At 34.8% G+C, this 22,198-nt stretch overlaps 1 protein-coding gene across 8 annotated transcripts in view; it reads left to right on the top strand.

Annotated features, from left to right (window-relative positions):
* Positions 1 to 22,198, top strand: part of RAPGEF6 (Rap guanine nucleotide exchange factor 6) — a 235,469-nt gene that overhangs the window by 45,163 nt on the left and 168,108 nt on the right. For 6 of the 8 annotated variants that reach the window (XM_068535821.1, XM_068535820.1, XM_068535815.1 and 3 more), the window contains one exon: positions 14,512 to 14,581. The exons of the other annotated variants lie outside the window; for them this stretch is intronic. In XM_068535821.1, the coding sequence (XP_068391922.1) occupies positions 14,512 to 14,581 (70 nt within the window). The remainder of the gene's footprint in view (positions 1 to 14,511; positions 14,582 to 22,198) is intronic. 8 annotated transcript variants of the gene reach the window in all.

The following is a 22,198-nucleotide window of genomic DNA, read 5'->3' as shown; positions in this document are numbered from 1 at the left end:
ACCTGAAAAAGTTCCTCATGCTCTTTTGCAGTTAATCTGATACACTTTCTGTCTCAATATCTACCTCCTGCAAATATTTAAAAGTGGTATTTTGTTTTGACTTTTTTCACTTAGCATAATGTTTTTGAGGTTCATCCCTGTTTTAGCCCATAACAGCTGTAGCTTTTCCTTTTTTAAAAATTGTTAAATTGTATTTTATTCTATAAAGTTTCACATTTTGTCTAGCCATTCATGAGAAGATGAAAATTTTGAAAATTTTTATTGTTTTATTTTAGGGGCTTTTATGAATAATGCTGCTCTAAAGATTCACATACAAGTCTTTACATGGGCTGTGTATTTTTGTTTCTTTTGTAGATATCCAGGAGTGGAATTGCTGTGTCATATAAATATATATTTAAGTTTTGAGGAAAGGGGCAAATTGCTTAAAAGATGACTATTATTTTACATACTGACCAGGAACATATCATGGATCTAGTTTTCTACATCCTCTCCATCACTTGATATTGACAGTCTTTTGATTATTACCATTCTAGTATGTGTTTAACAGTATCTCAGTGATTTTAACTTGCGTTTCAGTAGTGACTAGTACTGTTGAGGATATTTTCATGTGCTTATTAAGCATTCCTATACCTCTGTTGAAATGTCTGTTCAAAGTGTTTCTCCATTTTTCATTTATATTGTCTGTCTTATCAAGTTGTAGGAATTTATATGCTTTGGATACAAGTTTTTTATGAGATGTATGATTTTTTTTTTTTTTTTTTGGCTGTGTTGGGTCTTCATTTCTGTGTGAGGGCTCTCTCTAGTTGTGGCAAGCGGGGGCCACTCTTCATCGCGGTGCACGGGCCTCTCACTATTGTGGCCTCTCTTGTTGCGGAGCACAGGCTCCAGATGCGCAGGCTCAGTAGTTGTGGCTCACGGGCCTAGTTGCTCCGCGGCATGTGGGAATCTTCCCAGACCAGGGCTTGAACCGGTGTCCCCTGCATTAGCAGGCAAATTCTCAACCACTGCGCCACCAGGGAAGCCCCTTATGAGATGTATGATTTTTAATTGTGTTTTTTTTGTCTTATCAAGTTTTAAGAACTTAGATGTTTTGGATACAAGTTCTTTATCAGATATATGATTTGTGTATATTTTCTTTTTTCTGTGGCTTGTCTTTTCCTTTTCTTCATAGTATCTTTTGAAGCACAAATATTTTACATTTTGATGGAATCCAATTTATTGTTTTTTCTTTTGAGGATTGAGGTTTTGGTGTCATAGCTAAGAAATCTTTGTTTAACCTAATCTCACAATTATTTTTTCTTATGATTCTTTTCTAGAAGGTTTTCAGTTTCAGCTGTTATATTTTGGCCTGTGTCTATTATAACTTCATTTTTGTTTTTGTTTTTGTTTCTGTTTGTTTTTGTTTTTGCTTAAGGATAGCCAGTTGACCCAGTGCCATTTGATGAAAAGGCATTGAATTGCCTCGGTACCTTTGTTTAAAATCAGCAGACCGTATATATGTTTGTTTGTTTATTCTGAGCTAATATTTACGCTGTTCCATTTAACTATTTTTCTATCTTGGTACCAATCTGCTGTCTTAATTATTGTGGCTTGTTGTAAGTTGTCAAATCAGTATTGTAAGTCTCACAACTTTGTTCATTTTTAGAATGGTTCTGATTATTTTAGATCCTTTGTTTTTCCATATAGATGTAAGGATCTGCTTGTTGATTTATAAATCCTGATGGGATTTTCATAAGAAATGATTTATTGTTTATTCAAAATAGGCTGTGTTTTTTACAGCAATTTTAGGTTTACAGCATGGAACAGAAGGTATGGAGATTTTTCATATACTCTGTCCCTACTCATGCATAGCCTACACCATTATGAACTTCTCTCACCAAAGTGGTATATTTGTTATGGTTGATGAACCTGCATTGCCACATCATTATCACCCAAAGTACATAGTTTATGTTAGGGTTCACTCTTGGTATTGTACATTCTGTGTGTTTGGACAAATATATTTCCACCATTATATTGGGTTGGCCAAAAGTTTCATTCATTTTTTTTCCCATAAGATGGCTCTAGTAGCACTTAGTTGTCTTAAACTTCATTTGAAGCAATTTTGTTAGATTGTATGTGACAGCTGTCATACCAGTGTGCATTTTTAAAAAACTTAACAAAATGGTGAATTTTTGTGCAGCCATTTTAATATTGAAGATGGAAGAAAAAAGCTTCATTTTTTGTCATATTATGCTTTATTATTTCATGAAAGGTAAAAACACAACTGAAACACACAAAAAGATTTGTGCAGTGTTTGGAGGAGGTGCTGTGACTGATTGAACATGTCAAAAGTGGTTTGTGAAGTTTGATGCTGGAGATTCCTTGCTAGATGATGCTCCACGGTCAGGTAGACCAGTTGAAGTTGATAGCGATCAAATCGAGACATTAATTGAGAACAGTCAACATTATACCACACAGGAGATCGCCAACATGTTCAAAATATCCGAATCAAGTGTTGAAAATCATTTGCACCAGCTTAGTTATGTTAATCGCTTTGATGCTTGGGTTCCACATAAGCAAAAAAAACCTTCTTGACCGTATTTCCGCGTGTGATTCTCTACTTAAACGTAATGAAAACGTTCCATTTTTAAAACAAATTGTGATGGGAGATGAAAAGTGGACACTGTACAATAATGTGGAACAGAAGAGATCGTGAGGCAAATGAAATGAACCACCACCAACCACACCAAAGGCCGGTCTTCATCCAAAGAAGGTGATGTTGTGTATATGGTGGGATTGGAAAGGAGTCCTCTATTACGAGCTCCTTCCAGAAAACCAAACGATTAATTCCAACTAGTATTGCTCCCAATTAGACCAACTGAAAGCAGCACTTGACGAAAAGTGTCCAGAATTAGTCAACAGAAAACGCATAATCTTCCATCAGGATACCACAAGACCGCATGTTTTTTTTATGACCAGGCAAGAACTGTTAACAGCTTGGCGGAGAAGTTCTGATTCATCCGCCGCATTCACCAGACATGGCACCTTCTGATTTCCATTTATTTCGGTCTTTACAAAATTCTCTTAATGGAAAAAATTTCCATTCCCTGGAAGACTGTAAAAGGCACCTGGAACAGTTCTTTGCTCAAAAAGATAAAAAATTTTGGGAAGGTGGAATTATGAAGTTGCCTGAAAAATGTCAGAAGGCAGTGGAACAAAACAGTGAATACGTTGTTCAATAAAGTTTTTGGCGAGAATGAAAAATGTGTCTTTTATTTTTCCTTAAAAGCCGAAGGCACTTTTTTTTTAAAAATTATTTATTTATTTATTTATTTAATTTATTTATGGCTGTGTTGGGTCTTCGTTTCTGCGCGAGGGCCTTCTCCAGTTGCGGCAAGTGGGGGCCACTCTTCATCACAGCGCGCGGGCCTCTCACTATGGCAGCCTCTCTTGTTGCGGAGCACAGGCTCCAGACGCGCAGGCTCAGCAATTGTGGCTCACGGGCCCAGTTGCTCCGCAGCATGTGGGATCTTCCCGGACCGGGGCTCGAACCCGTGTGCCCTGCATTGGCAGGCAGACTCTCAACCACTGCGCCACCAGGGAAGCCCCGAAGGCACTTTTTGACCAACCCAATAGTATCGTACAGAGTAGTTTCCCAGCCCTAAAATTCCTCTGAGTTCTACCTGTTAATTCCTCCCTTCCGCCAACCCCTGGCAACCACTGCCTTTTATTGTATTCATAGTTTTGCATTTTCCACAGTGACATATAGTTGAAATCATACCCGTATGTAGTGTTTTCAGATTGGGTTCTTTCACTTAGAAATATACATATAAGTTTCCTCCATGTCTTTTCATAGCTTAACAGCTCATTTCTTTTAGCACTGAATAGTAGTCTGTCATCTGACTGTACCATAGTTTATCCATTCACATGCTGAAGGATATCTTGGTTACTTCCAAGTTTTTGCAGTTATGAATAAAGTTGCTGAAACATACAGGTGCAAGTGTTTCTGTGGACATAAATTTTCAACTCCTTTGGGTAAATACCCAGGGAACATAATTACTGAATCATGTGGTAAGAATATTTTTAGTTGTGTAAGATATTGCCAGGCTGTCTTACAAAGTGGCTGTACCATTTTGCATTATTAGCAGCAGTGAATGAGAGTTCTTGTTGCTCCACATCCTTGTCAGCATTTGGTGTTGTCAGTGTTCTGGATTTTGGCCATTCTCATAAGGCGTAGTGGTATCTTGGTGCTTTAATTTGCACTTCCCTAATGACATATGATAAGGAACATTATTTCATGTGCTTACTTGTCATTTGTTTATCTTCTTTGGTGGAGTGTCTGTTAAGGTCTTTGGCCCATTTTTTAATTATGTTGTTTGTTTTCTTATTGTTGTTTTAAGAGTTATTTGTATATTTTAGATAACAGTCCTTTACAGTAAGTCCCCTACATATGAATGAGTTCTGGTCCAAGAGTGCATTCATAAGTCCAATTTGTTCTTAAGTCCAACAGAGTTAGCCTAGGTACCCAACTAACACAATCAGCTATATAGTACTGTACTGTAATAGGTTTATAATACTTTTCACACAAATAATACATAAAAATCAAACACAAAAAATAAACATTTTTAATCTTACAGTATAGTACCTTGAAAAGTATAGTAGTACAGTACAACAGCTGGTGCTTCTTAGCAGTACCAGCTACATCACTGCTGCTTTTACACTTGCTTCTGGGCATCCTGGGCTTGAAATAAAGATACTGTACTACTGTACTCTATACGTACTGTACAGTAAAGTACACAAAAGCACAGCCACTTGTAGAGGATGCACGCACGTGAAAGTGTATGCCAGACAGGTGAACTAACTTACATGATAGGACATGCAAACACACGTTCGCATCTTTGAAAGTTCACAACTTGACGGTCCATACGTAGGGAGACTTACTGTATCAGAATTACCTTTTCAAATATTTTCTCCCAGTCTGTGGCTTGTCTGATTCTTTTAACTATGTCTTTTGTAGAGCAGAAGTTTTTAATTTTAATGAAGTTCAGCTTCTCTATTACTACTTTATGTATCATGCCTTTAGTATTGTAGTTACAAAAGTCATTGGTATAGCCAGAGTCATCTAGGTTTTCTCCTGTGTTATCTTCTAGAATTTTATAGTTTTGCGTTTTCCATTTAGGTCTGTGGTCCATTTTGAGTTAATTTTTGTGAAGTGTGTGTCTAAATTATTTTTTTACATGTGGATATCCAGTTGTTTCAGCATCATTTGTTAAAAAAGACTAACTTTGCTCCAATGTGCTGCCTTTGCTCCTTTGTCGAAGATCAGTTGACTATATTTATTGAGGTCTATTCCTGGGCTCTCTATTCTGTTCCATTTATGTATTTATTTTTTCACCATTACCACACTGTCTTGATTACTATAGCTTTGTGGTAAATCTAGAAGTCTGGTAACATCAGCCCTTTGATTTTGTTCTTCTCTTTCAATGTTGTGTTGACTATCCACAAAATAACTTTCTGGAATTCTGACTGGGATTGTGTTAGGTCTATAAATCAAGTGGGAAGTACTGACATGTTCACAACATTGAGTCTTCCTGTCCATGAACATGGACTATCTCTTCATTTATTTAGTTCTTTGATATTTTTTATCAGAGTTTTGTAATTTTCGTCATACAGATTTTATGTAGATTTTGTTAGATTTTTACCATAGTACAGTTGACCCTTGGCGAACACTGGTTTGAACTACACAGGTCCACTTACACGTAGATACTTTTCACTAAATTCTACAGTACTACAGGATTCGAGGTTGGTTGCATTAGCAGATGTGGAACTGCCGATATGGAGGGCTGACTGTAAAATTATACTCAGATTTTTGACTGAGGAAGGTTTGGCATCCGTAACCCCTGCGTTGTTCAAGGGTCAACGATTTCATTTTTGGGGGATACTAATGCAGATGGCATTGTGTTTTTTTATTTCAAATTTTACATGTTCTTGCTGGTATATAGGAAAGCAGTTAACTTTTGTATATTAACCTTGTATCCTGCAACCTTGCTATAATGACTTATTAGTTTTAGGAGTTTTCTTGGTCAGTTTTTTCAGGTTTTCTCCATAGATGATCATGTCATCTGAGAACAAGGACAGTTTTATGTCTTCCTTCCCATCTGTATACCTTTTATTTCCTTATTATATTAGCTAGGATTTCCAATACCATCTTGAAAGCAGTGGTTGAGAGGGAACATCATTACTAAGTTCCTGTTCTTGGTAAAGCATTGAGTTTCTCACCATTAAGTGGGATACTAGCTGTTGGTGCTTTGTTGATAGTCGTTATCAAGTTGAGGAAGTTCCCCTCCATTCCTAGTTTATTGAGAGTTTTATCATGAGTGGATATTACTTATGGAATGGGAAGGAAGAAATAAAACTGCCTTTACCAGTTTCTGTATGTAGAAAACTTTAAGGACCTACAAACTTAACTACTAGAACTTAGAGTATATCAGGGTCACAAGATATAAGATCAATGTATAAAAACCAATTGTATTTCTTTATACTAGCAATGAATAAAATAAAAATGAAATTAAGGAAACAGTGCCATTCAGAATAGCATCAAAAAGAAAAAATATTAAGTAATTTAACAATTAATTAAAATTTAATTAATTTTATAAAGCGTAAAACTTATGCAGGAAGTCCCCTACATACGAACGAGTTCCATTCTGAGAGCATGTTTGTAAGTCCAATTTGTTTGTAAGTCCAACAAAATTAGCCTAGGTACCCAACTAACACAGTCAGCTATATAGTACTGTAGTGTAATAGGTTTATAATACTTTTCACACAAATAATACACAAAAAACACAAAAAAATAAAGAAAACATTTTTAAAAATTATTTATTTATTTATTTATTTTATTTTTGGTTGTGTTGGGTCTTCGTTTCTGTGCGAGGGCTTTCTCTAGTTGTGGCAAGCGGGGACCACTCTTCATCACGGTGCGCGGGCCTCTCACTATCGCGGCCTCTCTTGTTGCGGAGCACAGGCTCCGGACGCGCAGGCTCAGTAATTGTGGCTCACGGGCCTAGTTGCTCAGCAACATGTGGGATCTTCCCAGACCAGGGCTCAAACCCATGTCCCCTGCACTGGCAGGCAGATTCTCAACCACTGCGCCACCAGGGAAGCCCAAGAAAACATTTTTAATCTTACAGTACAGTACCTTGAAAAGTACAACAGTACAGTACCAGCTACATCACTGCTGCTTTTACGCCTACTTCCGGACATCCTGGGCTTGAAATAAAGATACTGTACTACTGTACTTTATACAGTACTATACAGTAAAGTACACAAAAGCACAACCACTTGTAGAGGATGCACGCACATGACAGTGTATGCCAGGCATGTAAACTAACTTATGTGATTGGACATGCAAACCCATGTTCCCATCTTTGAAATTTCACAACTTGAAGGTTTGTACGTAGAGGACTTACTGTACAATGAAAAATGTAAAATATTACTAAGTGAAATTAAAGAAGATATAAATATATGTAGAAACAATCCATGTTCATACACTAGAAGATGAAATATTGTTAAGTGCAAGTCTCCCCAAATTAATCTGTAGATTCAAAATATTACTGAATTTCCAGTTTCCCCTAGGCCACGTAAGAATCTTGGAAATTGCCACTCCGTCCTAATAACAAGTAAAAAGTTGAACTGAAAAATCAGTAACCTTTCTTAGATTCATAAGGGAAGTGAGGTAACAAGGGCAAACTGCTGTCCCCAAATTAAAATGACAGACAAATACAGAAAATCAAAATTTAAAGCAGCAGTCTCTGAGGGAGCTAGTGCCAGGGTAGGGAAAATTGAACTGTAATTGATGAACTGCTGGAAGCTCAGTATAGACTACTCAGAGTTAAAAAATCCAGGAAGACACAGTCATTGAAAGGATTTCCACACTTTGAGTTTTACCTCACGGATCTCTGCCAGGTTCTCATGGTGAATAACAGAGAAAAAGCCCATGTGCTCCTGGCAGGGGGAAGGAAAAAGGAACCATTTTGAAATATGCCACAGCGTTCTTCTTAAGAATGTCTGCTGTTAGGAGAAACTATTCCATCAGAGCCTAACAGACCTGCAGAAAGGGAAATACCCAACTCATGTTGGCTCTAGCTTTTCGTATGGAGAAAGGGAAGTAACTCAGCGCTAGCCCACTCTAGCAATCCTGTCCCCCCTAAAAGAAGGAAAAAAACTGAGAAACGTGTGAAGTTCACAATCCACAGGCAAAGGCTCACTAAAAGAATGAGACGTAATCATAGAACTGTAAAATGCTTACCCTTCCCTCACACTTTACTGGCATATGGCTAAAGGCCTAATTACAGCAGTTCTTTTTATCCAGTACATCATGTCTGACTAGCAAGAAAAAATTACAAGGGCTTCTGAAGGGCAAAAAACACAGTTGGAAGAGACAGAGCAAACATAAGAACCAGATTGAGATATGGTAGAAATGAATAAAAAGAATTGCACACTGTAACCAAGTGGGATTTAACTCAGGTATACAAGGCTGGTTCAACAATCAAAAATCAGTTAAGCCATCACATCAACGGACTAAAGAAAAATCACATAATCATATCAACAGTTATGGGTGAGATTTGAAAACTCTACTCTCAGTAAGTGATAGAATTGCTAGACTGAAAAATTAATAAAGATAAAACTTAAGTATTATCAACCACTTTGATCTTATAAGTAATTTTTTTTAGACTTAAGAGATCATTCTCCAATATAGAGCATATTCTAGGCCATAAAACAAGTCTCAGTAAATTAAAAAGGATTGAAATCATACAGAGTTTGTGCTCTGAGTATGTTGGAGTTGAATTATAAATATCAGAGCAGAATGTGGGAATTGAAACAGTGCCTTTGTAAATGACCCATAGGTCGGGGAAGAGTTGACAACAGAAATTAGAAAATATTTCGAAATGAATGAAGATGAACATGCATCGTAATTGATGGAATTCAACTGAAGGATCTTAGAGGGAAATTTATAGCACTTTTATGAGAAATGTATGGTCCCAAGTCAATCATCTTAAGTTTCCAGCTTAACAATAAGAATAACCAAGTAAACTCAAAGTGAACAGAAGTAAAGTTTGAGTGGAGATCAGTGAAATAAAAAACAGAAAAACAGTAGAGGGAAATCAATGAAATGAAAAGCTAGTTCTTTGAAAAGATCAACAAAATTGTTAAAACCTTGAGTTAGACTGATCTTTTAAAAAAGAAGACACAGATTATTAAAATCAGGCATTGAAAGGGGATATTACCATCCTACAGAAATTGAAAGTATTGTTAGGGGATTTTATGAGCCAGTGTATACCAACAAATTGGGCAAATCTTAAAAAGATTACTGTAAATGCACTCAAAAAGAATTAGAAACTTTGAATATACTTATAAAAAGTAAATAAATTAATAAATTAATAATTATATATATTCCCACAAAGAAATGCCTAGGCCCAGATGGCTTTACTGCTTGTGTTTTTCAAATATTTAATGAAGAAATAGGGGAAGAAGGAACATTTTCAATCTCTTTTATGAGTACAGTATTGTCCTGATGATGTAGTATCATAAGAAAACTGCAAATTGTTATTTCTCCTGAATATACATGCAGAAATCATTAACAAAATAACAGCAAATCAAATCCAGGAATATATTAAAAGTATTAGACATTGTGACCAACTTGGGTTTATCCTAGGAGTGCAAGGAATTTTAACATCCATAAAACAATTAATGCAGTATTCTCCATTAGTAAAGAAAATAGACAAAAACTACATGATCTTTTCAGTAAACAGAAAAAAAGATTGATAAAACCCAAAACCCATTCATGATAAAATTTTTAAAATATTAGATATGTGGAAGGAAGCTTCCTAACCCTTGTCTAGGACATGTACAAAAAGTCTGTTGCGATGAGAATTTTATAATTTCCATTGTTTCATTTATATTCTCTGATCCATATCTAATTTTTGTTTATGGTGTTAAGATCTTTTTTTCTGTATTGATATCTGATTGTTTTATCACCATTTATAGAAAATAATATCTTTTCCCCCATTGAATTCCCTTGGCACTTTTGTCAGAAAATCAGTTGAACTTGTATGTATGGGTCTGATTTTGTTTTCTCTCCTGTTTTATTGATCTATAAGTTAATCTGATGCCATACTATCTTGAGTATTCTAGCTTTATAAAAGTATATCTTGAAATATAAAATATTCCACCTTTGTTCTTGTTTTCCAGAATTGGTTTAGCTATTTTAGGTCTTTTACATTTTTATGTAAATAGAATCATCGTGTCAGTTTCTCTAAGGCAACTTGTTGATTATATTGAATTTGTGGAACATTTCAGTCCATAAACAGGAGATATCTTATTTTATTTGGGACATCTTTAATTTTCTTGGCAGTGTTTTATAGTGTTTTAGTTGGCAGTTTTGTACAGGTCTTGTGCATGTTTTGGTAAATTTATCTCAAGTTTTCTGTGTTTTTATTCTGTCTGTAATGGAATTAAAAGATATTTCAGATTGTTCATTGCTAACATACAGTAAAAGGGTTGACTTTTGGATATTAAGCTTGTATCCTTCAATCTTGGTAAATTCACTTATTTCTTTTCTTTTAATACTTTATTTTGTTTTATTTTGGCCACGCCATGCTGCTTGCAGGATCTTAGTTCCCTGACCAGGGATCAACGCAGGCCACAGCAGTGATAGCACCAAGTCCTAACCACTGGACTGCCAGGGAATTCCCTAAAAGCAGAATGTATAGAATTTACTTAATATACAATCATGTCATCTCCATTGCAGCTTTTCTCATGCCTTTCTTGTGTAAATTATTGTACCAGGAACTCAAATAGTTGATGAGGGATTGTGTTTCTTTCTTTTTTTAAAAAAAAAAATTTATTTATTTATTTGGCTGCTTCGGTTCTTAGTTGTGGCACACGGGTTTCTCTAGTTGAGGTGCGGGGGCTCAGTAGTTGTGGCGCGCAGGCTCTAGTTGTGGTGCGCAAGGGAGTGTTTCTTTATATCAGTACTCTAGCTGATAAATTCAGTAGGAATATGGTATTTGTTTTTCTCTTTCTGACTTCACTCTGTATGACAGGCTCTAGGTCCATCCATCTCACTGCAAATAACCCAATTTCATTTCTTTTTATGGCTGAGTAATATTCCATTGTATATATGTGCCACATCATCTTTATCCATTCATCTGTTGATGGACACTTAGGTTGCTTCCATGTCCTGGCTATTGTAAAAAGTGCTGCAGTGAACATTGTGGTACATGACTCTTTGAATTACGGTTTTCTCCAGGTATATACCCAATAGTGGGATTGCTGGGTCATATGGTAGTTCTTTTTTTAGTTTTTTAAGGAACCTCCATACTGTATGCTAATACATATATATGGAATTTAAAATAAAATGGTTCTGAAGAACCTAGGGGCAGGACAGGAATAAAGATACAGACGTAGAGAATGGACTTGAGGACATGGGGAGGGGGAAGGGTGAGCTGGGACGAAGTGAGAGAGTGGCATGGACATATATACACTACCAAATGTATAATAGATAGCTAGTGGGAAGCAGCTGCATAGCACAGGGAGAGCAGCTCGGTGCTTTGGCCACTTAGAGAGGTGGGTTAGGGAGGGTGGGAGGGAGACGCAAGAGGGAGGAGATATGGGGATATATGTATATGTATAGCTGATTCACTTTGTTGTACAGCAGAAACTAACATACCATTGTAAAGCAATTATACTCCAATAAAGACGTTAAGAAAAAATTCAGTAGGAATGATTAGAATTATAAAATTATAATTTTAGAATTATAAAATGCCTTTTTCAATAGCCCCTAATAACACTTTAGGTCTAGTCACTGATCAAAAATGGATGCTAAAACTAATAGATGGAAAATTGAGAGGAAACTTTTTAATGGGCATATCAAGTTGACACTGTCTGAAACCACTCACGATTTTTTTTTTTAATTTATTTTTGATTGCATTGGGTTTTCCTTGCTGTGCGCGGGCTTTCTCTAGTTGTGGCCAGTGGGGGCTACTCTTCGTTGTGGTGCGCGGGCTTCTCATTGCAGTGGCTTCTCTTGTTATGGAGCATGGGCTCTAGGCGCCCGGGCTTCAGTAGTTGTGGCACACGGGCTCAGTAGTTGTGGCTCGCGGGCTCTAGAGTGCAGGCTCAGTAGTTGTAGTGCACGGGCCTAGTTGCTCCACAGCATGTGGGATTTTCCTGGACCAGGGCTCGAACCTGTGTCCCCTGCATTGGCAGGTGGATTCTTAACCACTGAGCCATCAGGGAAGCCCAACGATTTTTAACACTACTAAAAAATGGGACAACCAGACATTGTGTCTACATATGTGATGTGGTAGAACATTCCATTAGGTCTTTTTTTTTTTTTTTTTAAGCTTCTGTTTCTCTGTTGTATTCATGTTTATCTCTAGTTTCTTAAACATTTGGAGCATACTTAGAAATAGCTGTTTCAGTGTTCTTGTCTGTTGATTCCCTCACTGCTGACAGCTCTGGTTCTGTTTTTATTGATTGGTTTTTCTTTGGCTGTGAATCATATATTCCTATTTGCATGCCTGTTTTTTGTTTTGCTTTACTGGATGTCGGACTTTGCAACTTTTATGTTGCTGGGTTCCAGCTTTTGTTGTATTTCTTTAGTGTAGTATTAGGCTTTCTTCTGACATGTAGTTTAGCTAATAGGAATCCATTTTGAGTCTTAATATTTGTTTGAATGAGTCCAGCACTTCCTTAATGTAGGACTAATTTATCACATTACAAAGGAAATGGATTTCTGAGTATTCCACCCAATGCTCCATGTGTTATGTGGTCTTTCCACTGTGGCTAGTATTTGTATTTTCCTCACATTTTCATATTATTCACCCAAAGATTCAATGGAACCTTTCTGAAGATCACCAGAGCACATATGTGTACTCATGCATGCACTCTTGTGCACATTCTTGTTCTTTCTGTCTCTCTTCCTCTCTCTCTCTGCTGCTCCCTCCTTTCCTTTATCCTGCCCTATAAATGTTAAAGATCTTTCCTCCATCACCCGCACCCCAAAACTGTCTCTGTCTCTTCAATTCAGTGAGATTGTCAGGCTCTGTTAGGTTTCTCCCTTCTTGCATTGTGGCCTAGAGATAGCCTGTACTTTATTAGTAAAATTGGGATATTGTAGGGGTCATCTTAGTTTTTTAATTCCCTCTCTAAGGAATCACATCCCTGTCCTGCCTGCTTTCCGAAGTCTTGAAACTGTTGTTTAATATGTTTTGTCTGATTTTCCAGTTTTTTCACGTAGGCAAGTAAATCCAGTCCCTGTTATTCCATCTTGAATGAAAGCAAACTTTTGCAAATTTCCTTTTCATTGTTTTATGTATTAGATGAGGTAGGAATATTTTGGGGAAAATACAAAAATAATACAGGCTACTGCTTAAGAAAAAACAGCAGTGACTTTTTTGTTATGTTCAAAAGTAAGTTCATTTGGATTTTGATTAGGATTTGGCTATAAGCTAGTATTTGTATGTAACCTTACACTTTGTGGAGAATTGACATTTTTATAATATTGAGTTTCTTTGTAAGTGTGTGTTATATCACTTCTTTTATTAAGCCCTATTTTCAGTCCATCAATAAAATTGTGTGGTTGTTTTTTATAAATGACTTCTGTATTTCTTTATTAAGTTTATTCTTTATAGTTTTGCTTGTGTTATTGGAATTTTAAAATTATTTTTGTAATAATATTAATATATTTTATAATTAGCCATGGTACTTAATTTCCATTTTGTAATATTTTAGAGTGCTTTTATAATTTCTTTTATGTACACTCTGCATATTAAGTATGTTAACCTTTTGTGTCTCTAGTATTTTTTTCATATCCCACCTTTTAAAAAATTCAGTTTGTCTTTTAAAATGAAAACATCAATTTTTTCCTTTATGAGTGCTTTCTTTTTTGATTTGCTTAGAAATCTTTCTCTCAGACAAATAACATAAAAATACTCAAATTTTCTTTTAGTACTACTGCAGTTTTAATTTTTTCCAAAGAGCTAGCCAGTGGCTCCAACACTGTTTTTAAAAAGTAAACCACTTCTGTATCTCACTACATTTTTTAGTATATTCAAGTGTAAATATTTTTAAAGTTTTTTTTATATCTGTTATCTAATATCACTCTCAAAAATTTACTTTTTAAAAATATTCCATAATTGTGGCTTCACTCTTTAGTAGGTGTGGTTTTACCTGAATTCAACACATATTAATAGATGTTCAAAATTTGAGATTAGGCAGATATCTTTTATAATCAGTTTTAGAGACTAGTTAAAGGCAGAATTTTTAAAATATCACACAACTGTGTATTGAGACCACATATCTCGGCAAGTAAAAGGAAGTTTTTGTTTTGTTTTTTTAAAAAACCTTATTAGTATACCTGATAGGATCAGAATTTCTTGGTTAACATGTAGGTTTTTTGGTTCATTTTTTCTATATTGATGCATTTTATTTATAACCTTTGCTAAAGAAATTATTTTTCTGTTTTTATAGTTTTGGTAAGCAGTTTGGAGGAAAAAGAGGATGTGATTGTCTTGTATTAGAGCCTTCAGAAATGATTGTGGTAAGAATTTTAAAGAATGCTGGAATTGTTTTTTGATATGCTTCATTTTCAACTTTAAATGTAGTAGGCTTTTAAACACTCAAGGAGGTTCCATTACTGTGACTTTTAAAATATTTTACTAAGTAGCATCAAACTATATACCAAGTTTGATACATTTTCATCTACTTTAAAGTTTTTTCTGATCTTTGAAAGGGATGCAATTATATATAAAATGTTGCAAATTTGGTAATTTCTTTTACTACTTCTATCAGAAAATCTAAATAAGAGCTCTGAAAGGGGACCCTGATTTTCCTATTCAATTTAGTTAATAATCTTTGAGCATCCATGTTCTGTACCCTGGACTTGAGGGAAAGAGGTAGAAGAAAAGAGATACAATTATATCCAAGTAAGAAATGGTTTAGATTTTAATAGTTTTACTTTAAGAGTGTATTTAAGGAATAATTCTTTACTTTTTCCTGAGAAAACTAGGTAGTTGATGTAACTATAGAAAATAAGACTTTTTTTCCTTACCATTTGAAGAATCCAGAACACAGCGCCCTTTTGCCTTGTTCTGAGATGACCTTACTAGAAAATAGTTAATACTGAATGGACTCTGTCCTACTAGCATCTCATGTAAATGATCACGTCATCTGATTTGATTTAAACTTGAGAAACGAGGTTGAATTCTTAATGAAGTCTTTTAATATCAGGGCTCAAAACTAAACCACTTTTCCATTTCATGGTGTTACAGTCAGATTGACATCTTCAGGTAGATTCTGTTTTCTCTTCCCCAAACTGGGTCATCTACGTTATCGTGAGCTTAGTGTCCTAAATTTCATATAAACCACTGGATTTTAAGCTCCTAAAAGGCAAAGATTATTTCTTATTCTGTTTGTGTCTTCTATAGTATTGCAGAGTGCTATCTGCATAGTAAATATTCAGTTAATGTTATTTGTTTTCAAGTTTGTTCAAGGCTTAGACTATGTATTGTTTTACATTTATTTTCTTTAAGTGTTGGTATACATGGCGTATCTGTTAAGGTCTCAGAACCCTTTCCTCTAAATAAATGCATTGAGGGACATGGCAAGAAAACTGACTCAGGCAGTACTGTTTTCTCAGTTATTTGTCAGTTGATGTATTTTATATTTCTCATACTTTATGGGAAAAAAATAGTGCTTTTGCCATAGTGTTCTCATATACAGTTGACCCTTAAACAACATGAATTTGAACTGCTGAGTACACTTACATTCAGATATTTTTCAGTACTAAATACTACAGTACTACACAGTCTGTGGTTGGTTGAATCTATGAATACAGAGGGCGGACTCTAAATTATGCGTGGATTAAGCTCCATCCGCCTTGTACATTGTTTTTTTGTCTTGTTTCATTGTGGTAAAATACACTTAACATGAAATTTACCATTTTAGCCATTTTTAAATGTACAGTTTAAGATATTAAGTTAATTACTAAATTTATTAACAATTAAATTAATTTTCCTTTTAGATGAAAGGGAGGAGTTGTACTTTTCTTGCCCCAAACCGGGAGTTAGCCTTTTCTGTCTCTAAAGCAGTATTTAGGAACCAAGATCTGGCAGCCAGCTGTTTTCATTGCTCCAGGTGCTTCATTGCTTGTAGGGCCTTTCACTGAACAGAGCTAGAAAATATACGTGAGTGTATGTATACACATACATACACACTTATATATACACCTCTGTATTTATTTCTTTATATCTGTGTACCTGTGTTTAAAATCTAGAGTTTATTCTGTTTTTCTCATTTTGCTTATTTGTACCTCCTTTTACTAACAGTGAGAAACTTGGTTTCCATCATCATCAAAACATTTACTTACACCTAAGACAGTTTTAAAATTGCTTGCTCATTAACAATGTAGAAAGCACTACTAGCTAGAGTATTAACATACACATATACACATATTTTAAGTGTACAATTTATTGATATTACAAATGTATGCCACTTATAACCTACCTCTATCAAAATATGAAATATTTCCATCACCTACCTTATAAAGTAAGGAAATATTCAGAGAATTATAGGGACCTGGCAAAAGGACAGAGGAACCAGATTGAAGGGACTCCCATTGGCCAAATCTGGGACAGTTTGAGAATCCAAATAAAAATGTATAGTGATTGATGGTACCCTACCGTATAGTAAAGAATTTGTTAATTTCTAATGATATGAATGAATGAAAAGGAAGAGTTCTTCCTGATAGTTAAATGCCAGCTAATAAGTCTAGAAGGAATGATTAAGTTAGAAAATCGTTGATGAATGCCAAAACTTGTGACTAATGTTTGTTGAGAAACAGGATACTTACGTAGTCTCATTGTATCTCCCCACAAATCATTTACGAAAGGAAAAATTACCAAATTTCTGATGGGGAAACGTGGAGGAAACCACTATAACAAAAATTATTGCTACCACCATCAATATAGGCATAAAGTGATACACTACTCCTGATATGATGCACTGAGGAGGGCAGAACATCACCTCTGAGATATATTCCTGCCAGAAATGCCTGCCTGGAGCTAATCAGTAGTAAATAGCAGACAAACCAAATGGAAGACATTCTAAAATTTGAGGTCCTATACTCTTTAAATATCCCAGTGTCAAGAAACATCACAGAAAGACTGAGGAACTGTTTCATATGAAAGGAGAAAAAAAAGAGATATATAACTAAATACAGTGCTTTTTATCATGCATTAAATCTTGGAGGCAGGAGAGGGGAGTAACTATAAATGATAATGTTGGCACAGTTGGTGAAATTTGAACATGGACTGTGGTTTAGATAATATTGAATTTACTGATTTTGATTATTGTACTGGGGTTATGTAAGACAAAATTCTTGTTCTTAGGAAATATATGTTGACATATTTTAGGGTCAAGAATCACTCTCTCTTCAATTTATACCCAAATGTTTTGGAAAAAAAAAGTATGTGTATATATAAAATTTTTTAAATCACCCCAAATAATCACATCAAGTGTATATATTTATGATTGGTAGTTTTTAAATTCCAAAACAGTATTTTATTGATGATCAGCATAGTTCAAAATGCCTTATGAGTTATAGGAGAAAATAATCTAAAATAATGTTAAGATTTTTGTTCCTGAAGTTTCTGAGGATTTTGTTTTTATTCCACCATATTGATGAATCTTGATTTTTTTTTTTTCAGTTTTTCACTATTATTACATCCTTTGAAATACAAAATTGTACTGAACATTTTGTAATAGCATAAATCTTTGATACCTAAGTGTATTTTTTAGGTGAAATTATTTAGAACTCATAAAAATGCTTGGTCCAAGTATACATATGTTTGTAAGTAATGTTTACTATTTTGATAAGTTCTATCAAATACTTTTATTACGTATGTCTACAAATTTGAGTAACCACTGGTGATTGGGAACGCCTGTTTCTAAACACCTTGCTCATCACCTGATAGGTTAGTCATCTTAATCTGACACATTATAATGAAATCTCGTTTTAAATTACCTGTGCATGTTCTCATATGCTTTATGGAGGGTTTATTTTTCTTATTATTATCCGTGTCTCTTGCCCACTTTTCTACTTGGATTATTCCATATTTGTTCATGAGAGCTTTTTATTACTAGGTAAATGACCCCTTTTGTTATAAGAAGCTGTTGATCATTTTTTAACTTTAGTCTGAAGTAAATTTTATGTCAGTTATAATTTTTTTTAATCTGTTGAGTTTTTTTTCCTCTTACAACTTTTTGAAGTCATGCTTATTAGAAAAACCTTCCCATGACAAGATCATTGAACTTTTAAAATCTGTATTGCTTTATAGAATTTTATTAGTTCATTGTTTTAATTAAACTTTTAAATCTTTCTTCTTCTGGGTAGCTGAAGACAGTGGTAACCACTTAACTACCTGTCTCCCAATATTTCCTCTAAAAACAGTGTAGAACTACAAGAAGGGTATAAGAAATCTATACACAAACCATGCTCACAGCATAACTTGAAGACAGAGGATGCTCAAACTTGAAAATAATTGTAAATAAAAAGAGAGAAATCACCATTTCCCAGCATGTTATATCTCACACTCCATCTCTACTCCCAGCCCTTATCAAGGGTTTGTGATGAGCAAAGGCCAACCAAGCAGATCTGTAGAAAACACAGAAAATGGAAGTTAGCAAATGGACCTAGGGTTGACCTGTACTGTTGGAAAGACTAATTCCACGCTAAGTTTAAAATTAAATATGTGTGTGTGTATGTATGCATATGATAGATCAGAACAGAGACTACAGTGAAGTTTTTTAATATTATGAATAATTTTCAGAGTAGTCATCTAAATGCGTAGCTTCAGGGTTAAGACAAAAGGTAAAAAGGAAACAAGCTCTCTTTGGCATTTAAGTGGTGAAGAAGCAGCACATGGGTAAGTTTTAGGTGCCTACAAGCCAAAGTGAACACAAAATCAAAGTCTTAACAACCTCTCCTTCCACTGGCAAAACAAAAAGAAAAAAATATCTTAAAACATCTGGACTTCAAAGTATTTGGCAAAAGAGGTGCTGTTAAACTAGGAATTTTGTAAGCCATCCGAATACCACAAAAAGGTAAAAAGGGGAACTTGATAAATCCATATGTAGGTATTATAAAAATAAAAGAAAATGAAAATTATTACATGTCAACTGAGAAAAAAATTCCTCCCCACCCCAGAAAAACCATCATGCAGATGAAGAGTGCGGCCACACTCCAGAGTTAAATATATTCAGTCAACCAATTGAGGACTTTGAAAAACAAAAACAAAAAATATGTAGAATCAGTAATTTAAAAACCAGGAAAAGAAAATCCGTCCCCCCCCCCCCATAAAAGGAGTAAAAAGAATATGAACTTAGTAAAGGAATGGAAAACAAAGAAAAAAATATTTTAGTAGTAAATAAATTATAAGGTCCCCCGGGGGGAATAGAGTCAAATGAAAATTTAATAAGGTGCATTGAAGAAAAGCAGGTAAAGAACCAAGTGAATGAAAATGACACAAGAATGAAGTAAAAGTGTCAGAATTACTGTGTTATATACTTGAAAGTCGCTAAGAGAACAGATCTTAAACCATCTTACTGCAAAAATGGTAACTGTGACGTGATGGAGATGTTAGCTAAAGCTGTGGTGGTAATCATCTTGTAATATGTAAATGTATCAACACTGTTGTACACCTTAAGCTTATACATTGTTCTGTGCAGTCTTAAAGCTGGAAAAAGTGTCAGAGAAAATAGTGGAAATTAAAGCCAGGCAATGGAGGGATAACATTCATAATTTTAGAGTCCCAAGAAAGAAAAATCAGTGAAAAAGAACTAATATTTAAAGCTATATTCAAAGAAAATTCTCCAGAAATTGAAAAAGATTCACATGTATACATTGAAAGGGTCCACTGGATCCTGGGGAAAGATAAAAAATCCTTATGCTTCCAAGCAAAGACATTACATAACTTCTAAAGGCAAAAGAACTGCACTGGTTCAGACATTTTAAATTTCACTGAGGCAGCCAAAGCAAGGCAACAGTGGAGCAGCATTTAAAAAAAAAACTCCAAGAGAAAGTATGAACCAAAGTTTTTATATTCAGCCACATTCTTTTAGATATCAAGGTTGAGGAAAAACAGCTTTCAGTATGTAAGTTTTTAGGGAATTAGGTACTCTTGAGCTGTTTTTTAAGGAATCTACTGGAGGATATTTTATCCAGTTGAGAGATAACTGGGAATACCTCAGCAAAAGAAGTGAAGACGAGCATTTAAAATACATGGATGTACTGCTAAGACTAAAACAAAGGTAGGGATGTGAGGGGAAGACTACTGGACATACGTTATATGTTGTGACAAAGTAGAAATAATACAAATAGAAAAGGAAAAGCGAGAGTGAAATAGGAAAAAATAATCTTACTGATCATTGTCTGTTGCATAAACAAAAGGGAAGAGAGTTAAAATACCAATAAAAACTGCTAAATTAGATAATATCCAGTCTAACATTTGATTTTACTATATTTAAAAGCTAACAGTTTACTAGTTATTTCATGGATGTTGGCAGAAGACACGAGACCAAAACATGTCTTGGGTCAGAGACAGAGAATTTCATTACTCATGGTATAGTGAACAGCATAATAATTAACATATTTCTGTAGGTTCCCCTTGTTCCCTAGGTCTTGTGTAGGTTATGCTGGATGGCCCAGGTGGATGCCTCGCATATAGTAGGTTTGCACTGCAGCTAAGAAACACTGAGCTTGGTGAATAAATATGGTGCTTTTATAGTAAGCAGGCTTTTTCTTTTTCCAGTAGGAAATGTTACTTCATCCTTCAAGATTGCTTGCTACAAACACAGCTCTGAGAAATGGCCCACATAATGAGTGATTAGGATTTTCATTCTTGGCAAACCCAGCAAAATGTGTAGAAACACAAGAGGCCCAACGAAGATTCTTTGCCAACACATAGTAAAAGGGTAATGATAAGACAGGTGGGCAGTAACAGGTATTGGCAAGGGTGTATAGAAATCAGTCTTCATACATTGCTGGTAGAAATGTAAAATGGTGAAACCACTTTGGAGAATAGTTTGACAACTCCTCAAACAGTTAAAAATAGAATTAACCATTGACCCATCAAGTATATACCCAAGAGAATTGAAAACATTCGTTCACATAAAATCTTGAACAGTAATGTTTATAGCATTATTTATAATAGCTAAAAAAGTGGAAAAAACCAAATATTCATCACCTTGATAAGTGAATAGACAAAATGTTATATGTGCACATGATGCAATATTATTCTGTTGTAAAAAGGAATCAAATATCGATACATGCTACAACATGGATGAACCTTGGAAACATTATTCTAAGTAAAAGAAGCCAGACAGCAAAAGCCATATATTGTATGATTCTGTTCATATGAAATATTCAGAACAGATAAATCCATAGAGAGAAAAAGTAGATGCTAATGGGTGGGTATGAGGTTCCTTTTTGGGATGTTGAAAATGTTGTGGAATAGATAATGGTAATGACTGTATAACTTCGTGACTATATCAAAAAGCACTGAATTGTATACTTTAAAAGGGTGAATTTTATGGTATGTGAATTATATCTCAATTTTTAAAAATTGTATGAGAAAAAGGAAAAGAATACAAGGACAAAGGGCATTTCAACGGTTTAAGTACAGAAGTAATCACTAAAACAAAAATACAGGTCTTCCTAAGTACCAAAAAAAATTTTTTTATTAAAAAACAAAGAATACACGTTTCTTAGAGAAATAAGTATGGTAAAATACACATAATTATAAAATGTTATCACAGAATTGAGACTGAAAATATTAGTCATACCAGTAAATGTGAATGTGCTTCATCCACCTCTTATTAGGAAAAGATTCTCAATTTGGCTCACAAAACGAGACCCAACAACTATATACTGTTTATAAGAGACACTTCTGTGATTCCTGAATCAAATGATTCAGTGGACAATGGTATACTAAACAATAAAATAAAAAAGGGGCAGATACAGTAATCTTAATACCAAAGTAGAATTCAATCCAAAAAGCATTAACTGTGACATAGAAGGGGGCATATTTTTTGATGCTAAAACTCACAATTTACAACAAAGGTACAACACATGAATTTCTGTGCAGCACATTACACAGAA

The sequence above is a fragment of the Eschrichtius robustus genome, chromosome 2, assembly GCF_028021215.1.
Source record: "Eschrichtius robustus isolate mEscRob2 chromosome 2, mEscRob2.pri, whole genome shotgun sequence".
Taxonomy (NCBI): domain Eukaryota; kingdom Metazoa; phylum Chordata; class Mammalia; order Artiodactyla; family Eschrichtiidae; genus Eschrichtius; species Eschrichtius robustus.
The sequence above is the reverse complement of the archived record's forward strand: the minus strand, read 5'-3'. Positions and strand labels throughout refer to the sequence as shown.